Raw genomic sequence first — 17,497 nt, 5'->3', positions numbered from 1 at the left:
CTGCCACTGAAGAGACACCTCCCAGTGCCTTTGCTCTGTGCCCCCAGGACTCCGGTAATACCCAGGGTCTGTGCTGGTGCTCCAGGGCTGAGCTTGCAGAAAGCAAGCTCCAGCCCTCAGGAAGATGCTGAGAAACAACTAAGGAGAACAGAGCCAATGAGCAATTAACCCTGTAGAGTTGTCCACTCCCAGAAGGTAGCTCACAGCCTACAAAGTACAGGGAAGTCCTCTTGGCAGAAAGACCTGAGTCATAAAGAAAGTGAAGAGAAGGGAGAAGACACTGTGACAGGGACAGGGCTGAAATGGGGAAGCATCGTGTGGCGCCAACAACCTCTGATGAGAGATGTTAATGCCATGGATGAGATTGTGGAGTTCGAGAACATTTCCTAGGGTGATTTGCCACTCCTGCATCGTGGTGAGAGAGGAGGAAATATTCTGCAATATGATGCATGCTGGGAAGAGGATGCGTCTTTTGTAGCAGGGTAAGGATGCGGTGCTTGAGCAGACTTGGTGCAACGTGGGTGTGCATGTGCGCAGGAGGCAGGCAGGCAGAGTGTGCTTTTCCACTTTCCCTTTGGCTGTGCAGCACACTCCTTGCCCACGTGCAAAACTAACCCACTCCTCTCCCTTTTGCAAAGGTGGCCCAACGATGCCGAGCATATTTTCCTACCAAAGTGCTGAAGTCGACTGGTGTGAAGGCAACTTTGAGCGCTCGACGGTCATTGCAGAGTACTACAACACCGTGAGTGCGGGTGCATCCAAGGGCTGGCTGGGGCACAAAGGCAGCCGTCTCCGGGCACCCAGGAGCTGCTTTTGGGAGAAAAAGAAGGGACAACCTTTTCTTTCCTCCTACTCACTCCTTTGAACTTCCTGGTGTTGGAGGGTGCTGGTATGGGGAATGTTTTCTGACTTCAGGTAAATCATGGGACTTTTATTGCTTACAACAGCCAGTTGCTCAGAAAACAAGCTGGGGTCAGGGGTACTTCTGGCTTGTGTGGAGCTGAGTTCCCAGTGAGAAAACCCTGGCAGTGCTCCTTCGCCCAGATTTGTGAGATCCTGTTATACCAGTCCTGCAGCTCTCCTGCCAATTGGGGTAAGTCCCACACAGGGCTTATATATTCCAGCTAAATGTACAGGAGTGGCAAAATGAGACACAGCACTTGCATGAACCGTGTTGGGCAGGTTGGGAATCTGGAACTCAGCACAGAGGGAAGCTGATGCATAAGCCAGTTTCACCTCCTATGATCCTTTATAATTCAGGCTCCATCCAGTGCCAGGCCCTTGAATGCAGCCTTCCGGCTTAAGCGTGGCTAGAAGCATCCACATCTGTTTGCAGAGGCCTCGGTACACAACCGCTCTCTGCAAGCGTGTCCTTCTACCTCAGTGCAATTACAGGCTAGCAAGGATGTGAGGCATGTGGATTTACAACCTTCCAAAGGCCTTGTTTACAACTTTTAGCAATTACTGCCTAACCCTAGAAGTTCTTGTTCTCATGGAAATGTCTCTTCCTCTTTTTAAAAAGCATTTCCTGCTTTTAATAAATTGCCTATAATAACAATAATTCCCTCCCCTCAGTCCAGCAGCTCCCCAGCAATAATTGCCCAGCTCGGGTCTCAGAGGAGGGATGCTCGGGCTGTGTATAGTCACTTCTCCTTGAGGCAGTTAAGAAACAAAGATCTGCCGGTCCAGGCCAAATCCTGCTTCCCTCTGGCACCCAACTGAATGTGTTGTGTTGTTGCTTGTTTACTGGCACTGCATCCCTGTCGGATGGGCTCAGAGCTGCAGAGGAAGGCACAGCTAGCAAGGAGATACAGAAATCACTTATATCAGTGTTTCAAATGCAGCTGGGGATGCCAAAGGTCTCTGTGTTTTGGAGTGTCACTGGCAACACTGGAGAGGGGCTGATTTCCACAAAGAGCGGGAAGTCTGAGAGCTACGTTTTTAATCGGAATTCATCCTGGGAGATAAATCTGCCTCACCTCCTAGTTTAGTACATAAGCAGCATTTTTAAAATGTGTCTTTGGAGCTGAGACCCCGTTTTCACAAGGATCCTGATTTACACCCAGACTGTCAAAGTGGCTGAGGTTCCTTTTAACACACCAAGAAGTACCTCAGGAGCTCTCCAAAAGCATTTGTGTGTCTAACTTCTCTGCAGCACACTGCTAGACACCAGTTGGTGTGGCCAGATGCATAACTATCTTTCTTAGAACCCAAAGCCCTTTTCAATTTCCATTAAGAAAAAACTTATTTATTTTAGTAAGTTAGCTTAGGTGCCAAGGTCGTTTTGTGGCACAGGTTTCTAGATTATGTAGCTATTCCTGAAAACCTTACCCAGGTGTCTAGTTCTGGACTGAGGTCCCTACTAGCCACAGCCTTCTCCTATGTTTCCATACTACGCCACTGGGCTTGTCGGGATGAATTTTCACTGGGTAGGACTCAGACACAGCCCTCCTCTAGGACAGGAAAACTGCTCCAATTCATGTTTCCACACAGATGTGAGCCACTGCAATACTGAGGAACACAGAGATGTGGGCAGAGCAAACCCTGCAGGACTTTTCCCAGTGATTAAACTAGCCCTTGTTCCTCCCTATATGTGAACACAGGGCACCTCTTTCCCAGCAAAGAAAGCGCTTTTTTTTGGTCCCTGCACTGAACTCCTTCTTGCCAAACTAATTTTTACCAGTCCATGGAGCTCAGCAGAGTGCCCATGTAGGTGGAGGGTACCACTTCTGCAGTTTCTGCCTTAAGATGCGATTCCCATTTCGAGAGAGCAGCAGAGATCAGGCTCCTTGTGATGTGCCCTACAGGGGGGACTCTAGAAAACTGACCGGACTGAGATCCCTACCTATCCCTGCTGGCTGGCAGCATGTTGTGGATGCAGCTGGGGATCAGGACACTATCTTGGATGTGTTCCTAACAGCCTGGACCTCATCCTCTTCTCTCCTCCATTCATTTGTTCCCTATATTCAGCTTCTTCCCTGTGGCAAGCTTTATGGGCTTTATCTCACTGGCCTGCCCTGAGATAATTATATCAATATTGACTTCAGCATCAGTTTGCCAGTTTTAGACTAGCTGGGAATCCAGCCAGCTCCTACCCAAGACTCCTACACCAGTAAATCAGCAGGGCTTCCTAATGGTGCATCCTTTCAGTGTCTTCTTTGCAACGCTGCCGGGGGCTCAAGCAAGGTAGCTTTGTGCCAGCAGCAGCAATGTGCTGCTGAGAATTACTCTGTGCCAGCCACACTCTCTCTCAGGTCTGCTTGGGTTTGATGCTTTTTATTAGAAATAAGCACCAAGGGTATGAGCAAAGAATGTAAACAGTATCTTTAAGTACCTAATAATACATGGTGGTTTGTGATTGGAGGCAGTTCAGCAGCAAAGCACTAACTATTTATAGTGACTCAGTGACCCAGAAATTTATTGTCTTCTGGCTGTTCGTAGAAGAACAGTACTGTGCTACATGAGGGTCATCAGTCAGGGACTTGTCTTTCTACCCTCATTTCTTTCCTGAAATGGCTGATCCAGGATGCTGGTAATGACACCCAGATCCCCAGCAGTCTCGCTGGCAAAGCAGCAGGAGCTCTGACACTGCCGTATATCCAGAGCTTGTGGATGTTTCATCGATTGGTGGAGATATGCCCGGCTGCAGGTGCAGATTACCTAGATATGCCCAGAGAAGCACTCAGAGTGCGCCAGAGCCGTGGTGTGCACCCTGGTCCTCCACACCCCAGCCCTCTGCACGGGCTCACTAACCCTGCAGCATCACAGAGGCATTGTTCTCTTGTCTGCCCAGAAAGTCGCATGCAGGAGGATGGCAGCTCCTTGCCCAGCACTCTGCAGGCACTAAACAAACAGCTGTTTCCTGCCCCAAAGCACTGCCAGGACATTGTGATGGCAGGACAAACAGCCTCATCTTCTGCTACGCAGCTCTGGCTATTAGGAACTTGCTATACAGGTCTGGAGAGCCTCTGAGGTATTCACTGCTGTCTTTGGCCCTGTGGGCTCTTCTGTCAGCTAAAGCTGGTTCGCTGGCCTAAGTGAATGAACACACTCCCATGAGTCTTGCAGAAATCTCTTCACTGCAGAAAACGCCTGTCTTGAGTAAGGACCAGCACATGCCTTGGCTGCTGTTGCACTGTTGCCATGCTCACAGAGCCAGGCAGAGCTCTGCAAACCAGCATCTCCTGCCCCAATCTGTATCCAAGGCTTGTTCTCACCCTGTCATGGATGGAGATGCAAACAGATTCTCTGCAGGTCTCTCCTTTCATCTTAGGCTGCAAAGTGCCAAGTTGCAGAAGCCCTGGGGCCTTTCTGATGATCCTACTAATGCACCAAGATTAAAGCCATGTCACTGATCCCAGTCTCAGTTTTCTCCTAGTGAAAGAAGCAGATGTCAGTACAGGCCTAAGCTTGGTTTAGTCAACTGGAGAAATAACTCACACTTGTTAGGAAGTGGGACATTGCTATGAGCTCACACTGTGGAAAACCATAGGGCTGAGTCACTGACACAGGTCAGATCACACCTTGGCTCCATCACCTCTTTTCTCCCTGGATCCTGGGCAGAAAGAGCTCATGCCTCCTGGGCCAGTACAACCCAGCTAGGTAGAAGCCATGCTGGGGACACACAGCATGAGCAGAGACTCTGGAAAAACTTCCTAATGGGAGTACTGGGAGCAAACCCCTCCTAACCACATTTGAGATGGAGCTCACCCCATCCTAGCGGAAAGATATAAGGCAGCACTTACAAATCAGGCCTTGGATCTGACGAGTGGTGAAGACCCCTGATCTGTCCCCCACAGATGCAGTTTTGTAGCAGTCCTCCCCTAAGCTCTGAGTTTGGCTGCTCTGCAAGGAATCACTTTCTTTTTGACCATATTGGAACAGTTCCCCTGATTATCCCTCCCCTCTGATATCTGATCTTGCACATCTCACGCTGAATTAATGAAGTGATAACATTGCTATCATGTAATTAATGGCACTGTTGCAATGCCCACTGCAGCAGGGATTCAGACCTCTCTATACGCAATCTCAAACTCCCGGGTTTCCTCACATTGACGTGCATGCTGGCACTTGCATACTGCTGCCCTTTCTGCAAGCATTTTCTCTCTTCTTGCTATCCCTGCTTGTCTTCCTAAAGCCTCTTCAACCATTTCACAGGAAAAGAAATGTTTGCAACACAGTTGTTACTTTAACACATGGTTTGGTTTCTTGATCATTTCTGAACGGTTTGACCTCAAGTGTGCAAGTGGGAGCAGCACTTCTCTTTTCATAGCTGGAATGGGAATAGGCCTGGATTTGGCTCTAAGCACATGTAGAAAACCAATACATTTGGCCTGAGAGCTGCTGTTAATGGGAGCATCAACTTGTTTCGTAAAAGCCTTAGTGAAATTCAAGATTAATCTCCAGGTGTTAAAGGGAATAGAGACCTTACATTAAGTGTGAATTATGTTTCTCTCTGAAATATGAGAGGGTGTGTTTCATGTATATGACAACATCCCTGTGATTTGCAGCCCTGTTACCATAAACTTAGATCCCATGGGGCATCACAAGCCGAGCGTCAATTTTGCAGTTTACTTGGTGCATGTAAGGGCTGCTGAGGGGTAAGACTCCAGCTGTGGATGTCAGGTTCCAGGCGTGGGGTCTAGATCAGAATCTAGCTGGAAGATGAAAGGAAAAGGATTGTCAGGGTGAGATAAAAGTCTCCTGGTGGCTTGCCAAATGGCACTTTAGCAGATGGCTCTTCCCTGCTGTCCCCCAAAGAGCTGTCTGGCAGGTAAAACATAGCACAACAGTCCCAAACTTTCATAAGCAAGAAAGATTTTCCCTGCAGAGGCTGTGCTTCCCTGTGATACCCCTTTACTGAATTGCAAAATCAGGTGAAAAAGCCAGGATTATTTCAAACTTCATTCCCCCATAGCTGCAGGGTGGAATGGGCCTGATCCAGCAGAAAGGTCCAGGCTTTGGGCACTTGCTGCTGTTCCCCAGGTCCCAGATTTTGCCCATCAGCACCTACTGTTCCCCAAAGCACCGGCACCTTCAACCAGTCTAGGCAGCAGCAGCAGGCTGAGCCCCAGTACCATCCCCTTGTTCCCAGACAAATAGAACTCTGTCAATGAAGCAGTTTTGCAGAGAAATTAGGGCAGAATAATATCACTGCATTAATTTGCTAGGTATGTTTAAAGGAGGTTTATGACTTCACGTAATTACTAGTACCCAGAATACCTCTCCCACGAGGCCAGGTGGCTTCGCACATGACACTACAGGATGCCACCTCAACCCTGCCTGTTCCCACTTACCAACGTCCTGCTTGCTGTGCTGCCCTCCACCACACCTGCTCCCAGCTAAGGATGGTTTTCCTGACTGTGGTTTGCTGTGGTGGCCTAGCTCCTCACACCCACCCAGCCCCTCGCCGGGGGCAGGCTGCTGGCTGAAAGGGGCAGAAGCCATTCAAGGAGTTTCTGGCGGGTCTGGGTTGACAGGAGAGGGGGATTGCTGAAAACAGAAGAGCTTTGGCAGCTTGCTTGAAGACACTGGACAGCTGAAGATAAACAGTCACCCAAAAGGGGCACACCGGCTTATCCTGGGCTTGCTGGCCCCAGAGGTGCCTGCAGGAAGAGCACAGGTGTCTGCAGCCATTGCTGTCACAGCAATAGCTGTCCTCCCAGTTCCAGCCTTGCTTCTCCAGAAACGCCTCTGCCCTCTCCCTGTGCCAAGAGTAGTACCGGCTTCCACACAATGCTTTCCACTAGAGATCAGTATCCTCTTCACACATGGAGACACGGAGGCACATGGTGGGATGAGACTTGCCCAAGAATATGCAATAAGCTGAATGTGCCTCTTCTTTTTCAGATCAGCAATGTAAGCTTCTTTGTCCTTTCTCCTGCCCTGCTCTACCTGAACCGGCAGTACTGTCAGCAGCGCACCTTGCCCATGTATGTCGTCTCTGGCATGCTCTTCTGCGTAGGTGGGTGCCAAGGTTGTGAGAAGACCAGACAAGTTGCCAGAATACCAGACTGCTCATTCATGATACCTTTGGAGGTATCTTAGCAGCTAAAGCACAGGGGCCAGCTGGGGTGGGATACCAAACAGCCATGTCTGTCTAAAGCCCTGCAGCTCCTGGGTCCTGCTGGCTGTGGATGCACAGCTTCCAGCCAGTAAATCCCCATGGCGCTGTGTGGACTGACTGACACAGGCCTCCGTTAACACCAAGGCCCATGCCTCTGCTCTTCAGGAATGGTGTGTCTTCAGGAATGGCCCCCAAGAACTTCCCAGGCCAGATGGGTTTGTGTGAGGATGAAGCTTTGCTGATACAAGCTATCCTTGCTCCTTGTAGGTATCTTCTCCATGTACTTTCACATGACACTGAGCTATGTGGGACAACTTTTGGATGAGCTGTCCATCCTCTGGACACTGGCTGTGGCATATTCCTTTTGGTACCCAAGGGTTTACTTCCCCAGGTGCATCAAGACCAGGTATGACTCAGAGGGACACAGGGTTGCAGGCTTTCAGGGGAGGGATGGGACATTGACATCGATGTGTGCGACCCACAGTCCCACCCCAGCCCGCAGCCAGCTCCCCTCCCCTGCAAGGGGTCAGCATTGAGGTTACTGCAGTTTGCTTTGGGACCAGACCCTCTATCACTCAGTGGTGGATGTGCTGACAGAGGAAGAGTAAGAAACGCTCCCACAGGGAAGGGCTGTGCTGGGCTCCTGTCAGCTGGAGCTGTTTGTCTTTGAGAAGCTGCAGAGGAAACTTTGCGTGGAGAATTTCAAAATCAATTAGGAAATTAAATGTTCCTGAGCACTGACATTCAATTATGCATGCTGTCAGAATTTATAGCATCCCCTGCCATCCACAGAGAGCTCTCCCTGAAGGCTGATGGGGCTTCCCATAGGATAAACTGGTCCAAGTTAACACGCCCTATTTTAAAGGTTGTTTGCAGGAGGGCTGCCTGGAGCTCAGCAGAAAGAATGGGAATACTGGGTGAGCATGGATCAGCAGAAACAGGAACCCAGCAGGGCTTTGCTCAAAGGATGGTCCCATCCTGGCAGGCTTGCTGGAGCCCTCTGAGCCAGCCCCGGAGAAGCCTTGCAAAGGCCTGCTCCAAGTCTGCTCTTCCCATGCCTAAGAGGAGGTCACCAGGAGTTCACTGTGGAGACACGGTTGGGGGAGAGGGGAAGGGACTTGGGAAGGGATTTGCATGTGAAAGGCCCCTCTGAGCCCTATTGTTGTTCAGTCAGCCCAAATCTGCATGTTTGCATGGTTCAAGCCCCTGCCCCACACTGCTGGGACTCCTGCTTTGCAGCCCTTCCCTAAGCAAAGCTCCCGATGCCTTCGGTTCTGCCTTCGGTTCTCAGTGTGCGTCTCTGGCATCACCATGAAAATGCACAAGGTACCTTCTGGGCTGTGTCCCCTCTCAGTCAGGGACTAACTGGGGGCTTTGGGAAAGCACCGATATAAACAGATACCTCAGCCTTCCTGCCAGGACTGCTGCAGAGGCAGAGGTCAGCCATGTGCAAACAGATTGGAGGTGCTGGAGAAGGGTTTCCTCTCCCGGGCAATGAGCAGGAGCTCTCCCATCCTTATCCTTCCATACTGTGAACCTTGGGGGCACTGACACTCACTCCCAACTCCCTTTAGGAAGCATTTTCTCTGGCTGAGTGCTGTCACCACTGTGATCAGTACCTTGATGTCCTTCATCAAACCGGCCTTCAATGCCTACGCACTCAACTGCATCGCCTTCCACCTGCTGTACCTGACATGGCGTGAGCTGAAAAAGTAAGGAGAGAGCTGAGAGGGGTTATCTGCAGGTCCATTGCATGCTCCTGGCAGGCTCACGTGTGTCAGTGACTGGGCAAAACAGTGAATTGAGCCCAAGTCTTCATCAGCCACACATTGGATTATCAGCTCTGCAAAGAATTGGGGCAGCCTAGGAAGGACCAGGAAGAGGCATAGGCAGGACTGTGGGCAGTGGGGTACAAGGCGACAATCTGGACCAGGTGCCACACAGAATGGAGACAATCCAAGTGTATCTTCTCCTCCCCAGCTACCACCTATGGCAGCTCCTTCCCCTTTGTGGGGATTTAGGAACCAGAGTGGGGTTGGAAGAACCCACCAGAATCTGGGGAGAAAGACAGGAATGCCTTGGCATCTCCTAGCATTATCCTCACCACAGAAAGTCAGAAACTCTCTCTACAGAGCCATACTTCTTCAGTTATTGTGGTCTGATGACTAGTCTCCAGAAGAAACTGCCCTGTTGCATTAGCATTTGCAGACAGGAACCAGCCCTCTTTAAAATTCACTTTTCTTCCAACATGATTGCTTCCTCTTCCTCACTGTGTCTTCCAGGTGCAATGACAAAAGGGTTCATCGGATGGCCACAGTCATGGTTGTGTGGTGGGTACTGGCCATCAGCAGCTGGATAAGCGACAGATGGCTCTGCGGGCTCTGGCAGGCAATCGACTTCCCCTACTTCCACAGCTTCTGGTAAGGGCTCCAGTATAAGGGCAGGAATCCCAGCCCAAACGTTTCAGGGGCTGAAGGGCCATAGCTATGGAGAAGTGGCAGCTGGGATGAGATACCCAACCAGGGAGCAGCCACATCTCTGCTCAACCCTCTCGCCCTTTCTTCTGTCATTGATGCTGCTCCTCAGCCTGGCCCCAGCCCAGGGATTTGGCCCTAATCACTGCTTAATATCCCTTACCTCCTATGTACTAGCCAAACAGTGTTTTGCAAGTGAAATTGTTCTAGAAGTCCCTCCAGGTAAGCAGCTTGCTTTCAAAGAGCTGCATCTGCTCCCAGGAAGCTGCATGAAGTGCAGTGTTCTTTGAGTTATTTTAATAGCCAGACTGAAAGACACTGATTTGCTTGGGTGCTTTCAGTGCCTGGCCAAGCATGGCTGCAAGTGCTGCACACAGCAGCATTCTCAGATTCATCCTCACAAATCACTGGGGTGACAGGGACGGATACCCAGCACTGCTGAGCTGGGCCAGGCAAGGTGGAGAATGGGTGGGCTGGTTTGGGGCTGAAGTCCCCTGCACCACCCCATCCCCTCTGCACAAAGAGTTGCTCCTGCCCCAGCTCACAGAGCAACTCTAGGGTTTCCCCATAGGTACAAAGCTTGCAGAACCCACGCTCCCTGCAGCCCTCATGCATGACAGGACTGGGACCTTTGCCTGCCATTGCCGTAACCCCTGGCTCTAGCCTCACGGTGACAATGCCAGCCGCACACCACTACAAGGTGCAGGAGCAGGTGGAGTTATCCATGTCCAACACGTGTCTTTCTGGTTTCCTTGCTAGGCATGTGCTGATAGCCATGTCCCTCCTATACTGCTGCCCACTGGTCATCTACTTCGATGTCAGCTACGAGATGCCATCATTCAAGCCAAAGCTTGGATATTGGCCCAGCGACTCTTGGCCTGTTGTGGTGCCTTACGTTGCCCTGGAGGAACCCCACAAGCAGTGCTAGAGCCGGTTGCTGGTTGCCGTCAGGCATCCCTTGGGCATGGGGTGCGTGATGCACACGTGTGCGCCTGCATGGGGAACACCTCAGTTGTGCGCCTGTTCCTTGGACAAGGGCAATGTGGCTAGCGGATGGGGCAGGGAGCAGCTGAGGCCTCGTGATGCTGGGCATGAAGCAGGGTGGGAGCCCACAGGTGCCTCGAAAGACTCTGCCCAGACTGGTGTCCAGGGAGCTGAAGATCTCCTCCTCCAGCAGATCCGCACTGAGAAGGGGAGGGAGATGGTGCTTCTTCTGTGTCTTCTGCATTAGTCAGGCAGCAGCACCCTTTGCTGACATGGGCACAGCCGAGAACACAGAAGCTAAACTGGTGACAGTTGGGTTTTTTGGGGCTGCTCGAAGTATTATTATTATTAATAGATGTATTTATTTATTGATGTATTTGGTCTTGCTCAGGAGAGCTATGCATTAAAGCTGTGGTCACTGACTTGCACTGAGCCCCTTTCTTTCCCCTGACTGCACCATGTCTCCTGTTATCTGTTAGTCACTCCCCCAGACAGGGTGGCCAAAGCGCTCTCTGACCTAGGAAGAGCTGTTTATAAAGAGAAATCCTCCAGGGTGACAGCCCAAAAGAGGCTGTGCTGGCCCAGGTCCTGGGGTGCTGTGCCCCATGCTCTACCCTTTCAACCCCCAACTGCCCTTGTTCCTCCCCAGTCTCCAATGGTCATGTGTAACTTGGAGACTCCTCTGCCTGCTGAGGGCTGGCTGGTGGCAGAGCACGAGTTAAGGAGCCAGTACATTAGACAAACTTGTTGGTACCTTTCAAGAAGCAAGAGAACATGTAAAGCCTCAGAGAAAGACCACTGCTGTGCCACAAGTACAAAGCGACGCTTTCCAGGTTCTTCCCATAGTGTAAGAGTGAAGAAGGTGCTCCCACAGCCACAGGACACACTCGTGTTCTCTGAGCCTTGCTGCATGACAGTGACGAGTTGAACCATGTTGTGGGTCTGGGTCCTCGCACAATCAGCGGGGGCTGTCCCTGGAGAGCACTGAGAAGCTGGCGGAGTCGCTGATACTGGCTCACTTCAACACAGCCAGAACAAGGCAACATCACTTCAGGGACCACAGGCTTTTTGGGCCGCTGTGAGTAAAGCAAAAGCAAAAGCACTCTGGGTGTAACTGAGGTAGAAGGTGCTGTGCAGCATGCCACCCAGTGCCTGTGCCGGGGCTGCTGCTGTCTCGTGGGTCCCTCTGCAATGGTCCCCAAAGCCACTAGATGGCAAATTTGGCTCAGTAACCCCGAGCAATTTTTCATCTTGGGGAAAGGGATGCCTTGCTCAAGGACTGAACCCCCAGGCCTGGTCCCTCTTGCCCTTTCCATCACCCAGCACGGGGTCAGAGACCTCTCCTCCAGCACAGCCACCGATAAAACACCTGCACAAGGTGCAGGACAAGGGAGAATTGGAGCTCCAGCCTTTATATGGCCTTGCCTCTCCATGCTGGTGCCCATCTCCTCCTCTGTTTGCCTCTTTGTCTTCCTGCATGCCATCACTCTTGCCTCATCACCCCATCTCCCTTTCACTGACCCTCCCCGTTTTACTCCTTGCTCTCCCCCCGCCTCACCCCTTCCCCAGCCCATCACATTCTTCTACAGCCTATTAATAACTTCTGGGCAATTGCACCGGGTCCCCGCTGGGCTCGGCCCCTCCGTCGTGGCTGCCCTGCGCAGCCACTGAGCGCGCCAGCAGCAAGTTCAAAAGTGCAGCGGGGCTTTCACAGCCCCTCTCCCCGTCAGGGGGTGGAGGAGGCCGCTCGCAAAGAAAGGCTGCGTTGCCAGGGAGCCTGGCACAGGAAAAGGGGGTCACCTTCACCTCCGACAGGACCGCCAGAGATGGACAGGCGCCAGCAGCCCTGCAGGCCAGAGATGCTGAGAGCCACGAAGGGATGGAGGCTGGGGCGTGGGCAAGGAGGGCTAATTGGCCGTCTCTGGCCATGGAGCTGGTGTGATGCTCAGCAGAGAAACCCAGCGGCAAAATCCCCCGTGCAGTATGGTAATAAGGGAGGTGTCCCGGGCGCTGCTGCCTTGAGAACAATGTTGCTGCAGTTGAGTGACTGTAACAGGGCCTGATGACAGCCGGGGCCACGTTAAAAATGCCTATTCAAGCAGATCAAGACATTGAGAGGCCTCGTGGGGATCTGAAACCCTCAGGGATTTCTGGATGAAGCCAGAAGCTGAATCCTCAGCCCTGGGAACCTGGGGGGGGGGGGGGCGGGGGGGGAGAAAGAGAGAAAAGAAAAGAAACCCACAAAGCAGCTTTAAAAGGACTGCAGCGCCTGAGGCAGGGCCTCCTGCTCCAAGCAGGGCTGTAGCCTGAGAAAGCCAAGCAACCCTGACACCAGTGTGTGACTGTGGTCTGGCCGTCCCCAGGGCTGCATGGGTTTATCTGAGGCTGGGGATGCTCTGTCCTTCCTGTCAGGGAGCCATGGCTCTGGCTTGTGGGGTGCAGAACTGACTTCCCACAAAAACGAAGGGGGCTGTCAAAGGGATGGGTCAGGGCATTTTTGCCTTGAGCTGAAAGGGGTCCTGCAGGGATGACCAGCATGCTGGACAGAGAAAGTTAGGAGCCCTCAGAGGGCAAAAAGCAACAGTGGCCCCTTCTCAACCCCCCCAGGCCATGGGGAGTCCTGATGGTACCTTCTGCACCAGGACCCTTGGCTGTGTGAGCGCCTCTCTGGGTGTAACCACCCAGCTCGCTCAGCACAGGAACACAGGAAAACAGGCAGGGCAGGAAGAGCTGCAAACCCGCATACTCAGGGATCTGAGTTAGGACTGGTCAAAATTAAACCTTTCCGTATTTTTGCCAGATGAGTCTTAACCCGGATCATTTCCCTGATTTGGTTCCCCATGTGGCTGCCTGAACCACAAAAAAAGAGGCAAGAGAAGGAGCAGGAATGAGGAAAAGGATAGAGGCTGCTCCTTTCAACTGATGCCAGATTAAAGAGGTTGTGAAACAGCAGCATCAATTGAGTCTATTTGGTGCAATTGCAACACAAATTAAATAATAATGTTGATAACGCACCAGTTCTGCAGAATCAAGGACTAACACTTACCTGTTCTGCTGCACCAAATTGCCTCCTGCTGTTATAGATTTACACTGCAGGGTTTGGCTCGCAGACTGGAAACTTTTTGAGGCAGAGTGATTTATCTGTAAAAGACATTGCACATTCATGGACCTGCATAAATAATGCAAAAGTAATTAATAATAACCCAGTCTCTGCTCTTAACAATGCCAGGAGAAGAAACTGCTTCACTGGAGTGTCTCTTATGCCTTTTGCAAAAGATCTTTATTTGTTAACTGTCTCAAGGAGTAGGAAGATAATAGTTTTGAAACACGGAATGGATGTCACTAGGTCCTGGGATTTTATTGCCAGCCTGGCAATCTTTACGATTGATTTAAAGAACCCTCTGCTGGAGTCATGTTAAAACAACATTGATTCAGCTTTGATTTTTTTTTTTAGTTTTAATCTCCTAGGTCTGCAGTCAAAAGTTTGAAACCATGAACGCAAAGGGCTGAGAAACCCAGGAAGGAAAGAAATAAGCTCCAAGAATTATTAATTCTGAAAGTCTTGTCCTTTCAACTCTAAGTGCTACTTTTGAGGTTCGCCACAGGATTTCCAACCCAGGGGCTGGCAGTTCTGTTATACCCACCTCACAACTGCTAGGAAACATGTTTAATTTTTTTTTTCCCACTGTTTTACCTACATCCTTGCTATCCCCTTTACATTTAAGACAAAACTAGCCATAGGGACATAAAAAAATGCCATGATTTTCCAGATATTGATGGCTGTTCTGGACAGATGAAAGCATCAGGTCCTGATCAGCTGAAAGTCGTATTTTAGCAAATACTCTGTGTCACCATGTTTGCATGGTCTTGAGATCCTCTGCCCATGTCCTTCTGTATTAGCTCACATGGTGGCTGCACACATAATCGGCGTGGGTTTGACCAGTGATCATAGAGGAGGTGTGTGTAGAAGTGCTTCTCAGTAAGGAGAAGCACAGCCATTACATGGCCAAATAAACCAGTTGACAAAAATGTTCTTTAAACAAAAGATCAAATGATCTCTTCAGCTGTTTCTCTAAAACCCCATGATTTGGTTCCACTTAGTAAGACATTCTCACTGCTGTTTTCCAAAGAAAAACAAGCAGTTCACATTTATCTGACAAAGTGGTTCAAATAACTTCAATTCTCTAGTAATGGCTGCTATCAAAATACCTAAAATGGAAGGATTAATTTTTCTGTGCCTTCACATTGCAGCTCAAAACATGGTTTCAATTAGGACTGTTGTCCACTTTCCTTTATTCACTTTCTATGAACGTTCAGTCACTTGGGTCCTGATTCATGAGCCCACTTTAAGCACATGTTTTTTTATAAATGTAAAACTGAATAGGGTTTTTCTGAAATGGCACACTTAGTTTCACTGTCAAAAATATTTAACAAAAGGCAAAGATTTATCCCAAATGCAGAAGTATTCACCAAAAGCAACACTCAGTTGTGCATCGGGTTATAAAATTCGCAATCTGCAATCGATGCTGCATTTATTTAGATAGGCCTTCCATAAGAGACCAGCTGTCTCGGTTCACTAAAATGCTAAAGCATATGTTTAATTTTAAGAATATGAATAATTCCATTGATATCAATGGCACTTACTTACACTTAAGAATATATTTTGCTGGGCTGGAGCCAGAAATAGTGCCATGTAATGCCAATAAAGTGCAAACTGCAATATTTCTGTAAATGCTTTCTGGGACCAATTTAAAAATTAATCAATGAAGAACTGTAATGTGAAAATGCAAAAATTAATGTATGTGAGATTTTGCTGTTTACTATCCTAATATTGCCAAGTATTAACATTCACCAGAGCACTGCCAAGTGAAATCAAAACCAAATCTGTGAAATAGAGCAAAAATGGCAACAAGTTGAATTTGTTATTCATCATGAATCATCCTATCAGACTTAAAGATTTACTCACGTAACACTGAGTAACATTTACCATCCTTACAGAAAGGCATACACCTAGATTAAAGACAGGGTCTGATCCCATTTGTACCATCTCCAATGCACATTAACTCTGTTCAGCCCAAAGAGCAAGTCCAGTTTGAGGTGATGCTTGAAAGGGAGAACAGGATCTGCTCTGTAGCAGCAGAACAAAGATGACTTATAATGATCCAAATATCATAGAGCAAAGTGTCACTGAAAATGTGATTTTACTCTCCTGCTTACTGTACCTTAACTTCTACAAAACTCTATGAATTGCTCTGTTATGAGGAATGGATAAAAATTTCCAGGCACCAAACAATTCAGCTATTTGTATTTGTTCTCATCGTGAGTCCAACAGTACCAATGTTGCCAGCGACCTACACAGACCAGGGACATAGCCCTTATTTCCCTGTGATGGTATCATCATACAAACAGCTCCATATGCAAATGATTGCTGTTTTCAAGCTGTTCCTGAGTGACCTTATACACTGCCCATACGGTACACTAATATGTTTTCCACATATATCAGATGTTTCATGACACATTTCACGCATATATTTAAAATAGATTTCATAGCATATAAAAATGCAGAGGCAATGGAAGAAACATTCTGCATCTGCAATGTTTACATAATGCATTTCAAAGTTGCATGAAATGTGCCCAAATTGATTGTATTCTTCATCTATCTAAAATATTGATGGCATATAAAATATATGTGTAATGGATTCACTCATGAGCATGTATTACATGCCTTATTTTGATGCCTGAGTAACAAAGGGAAAGAATTTGTTACAGCTCTGCCTCTGCAGTGTAGCTACAGACACAATTCTCAGTTCTCCCTGTGGTGGTCAGAATGGTATTTGTCGCATGTGTGTATTGCTTTATATTCCAACCTGACGCCCTTGAAATGGCACTGGCTGAGCCTTTATGCAACAAAATCAAGCTCCGAGGCATCTGAGACATGCCATGCTGCTAAGATATGACTTTGCTGCAATCAGGTGCACTATTGTCTCACAGGTAGCGATATCAGCGATAATGATTAAGTTTCAATGGGATAAATTTCAAACGGTAGGGCCAGCCAAATTCCCTGAGTCACAGATAAGTTTGCATAGCCCATACTGCAGTGTGGAGGATTATCTGAACTGCTATCATACCTGAGCTAGCTAGATTAGAGGTGGTTTGCATACATTTACATATGTGGCAATCCCCACCTCCAGTTGCTGTGTAGACAGGTGAAAGCTCATTTCATACCATTCCAGCAAAACTAAGCTGTTTTGCTGGAATCTGTCATGAGAGCAGCTGACCCAGAATCCACAAAAATCAGAAATTCATACTGATTTGAATGTTACAGTCTCTGAAGCACTGCTTCACCAGCTCTGGGATGTCTCACAACCTGCTCTGAGGACAGAGAGGATCAAACCACCAGGCTGGGTAGGTATCTGCTGATGTTGGAAATGGCCAGTTGCTCTAAAACCCACCAAACTGACTTACTGGGGTTGGAAATAGCAGGAAGACCAGTCCTGAGAGGAAAAGGCACTACACCTTGTGAGCCAGAGCTCAGGATGCTCAGAAACATGGCAAGCATGAGTGTGTGGCCACTGGACTACTACATTAAAGCCCTAGGAAACACCTTGGGAGAGGTTATATCTGACAGTATATTTGTCTGGGATAGTAATTTCTACCTGCTTTTTGGACTCATCAATCCAGAAAACAATTCAGAAAACAATTCAGAACAGGCTTTTGAGTGCTGGTCAGACTCCCCTACTGATCTCCTCCTGTCATGTCCTATTTTTCAAGCTATTTTTTCCCCCGTCTGGTATTTTTCAGTGGACTAACGGTTATCCTGTCTAGGGTGACAGTCACCAGTCAGAAGGTGGCCTCTCTCTGAGCATGCAGATGAGCACCTTTCAATGACTTTGGCATCAAGCAAAAGAAGCCCCATGCAAAGCAGACACAAATTTCACCAGTGAATTTCACTCCCTCCTATTGTACTGTGATT

At 49.0% G+C, this 17,497-nt stretch overlaps 1 protein-coding gene across 1 annotated transcript; it reads left to right on the top strand.

Moving 5' to 3' along the window:
- Positions 1 to 649: 649 nt before the first annotated feature.
- ACER1 (alkaline ceramidase 1) lies at positions 650 to 10,468 on the top strand. Its single transcript, XM_056336755.1, has 6 exons — positions 650 to 742; positions 6,850 to 6,964; positions 7,334 to 7,472; positions 8,641 to 8,778; positions 9,349 to 9,486; positions 10,300 to 10,468. The coding sequence occupies exons 1-6, from the start codon at positions 650 to 652 to the stop codon at positions 10,466 to 10,468; spliced, it is 792 nt and encodes a 263-aa protein (XP_056192730.1).
- Positions 10,469 to 17,497: the final 7,029 nt, after the last annotated feature.

The sequence above is a fragment of the Falco biarmicus genome, chromosome 4 (assembly GCF_023638135.1).
Source record: "Falco biarmicus isolate bFalBia1 chromosome 4, bFalBia1.pri, whole genome shotgun sequence".
Taxonomy (NCBI): Eukaryota; Metazoa; Chordata; class Aves; order Falconiformes; family Falconidae; genus Falco; species Falco biarmicus.
Note: the sequence above shows the minus strand (reverse complement) of the source record. Positions and strands in the feature narration are given on the sequence as shown.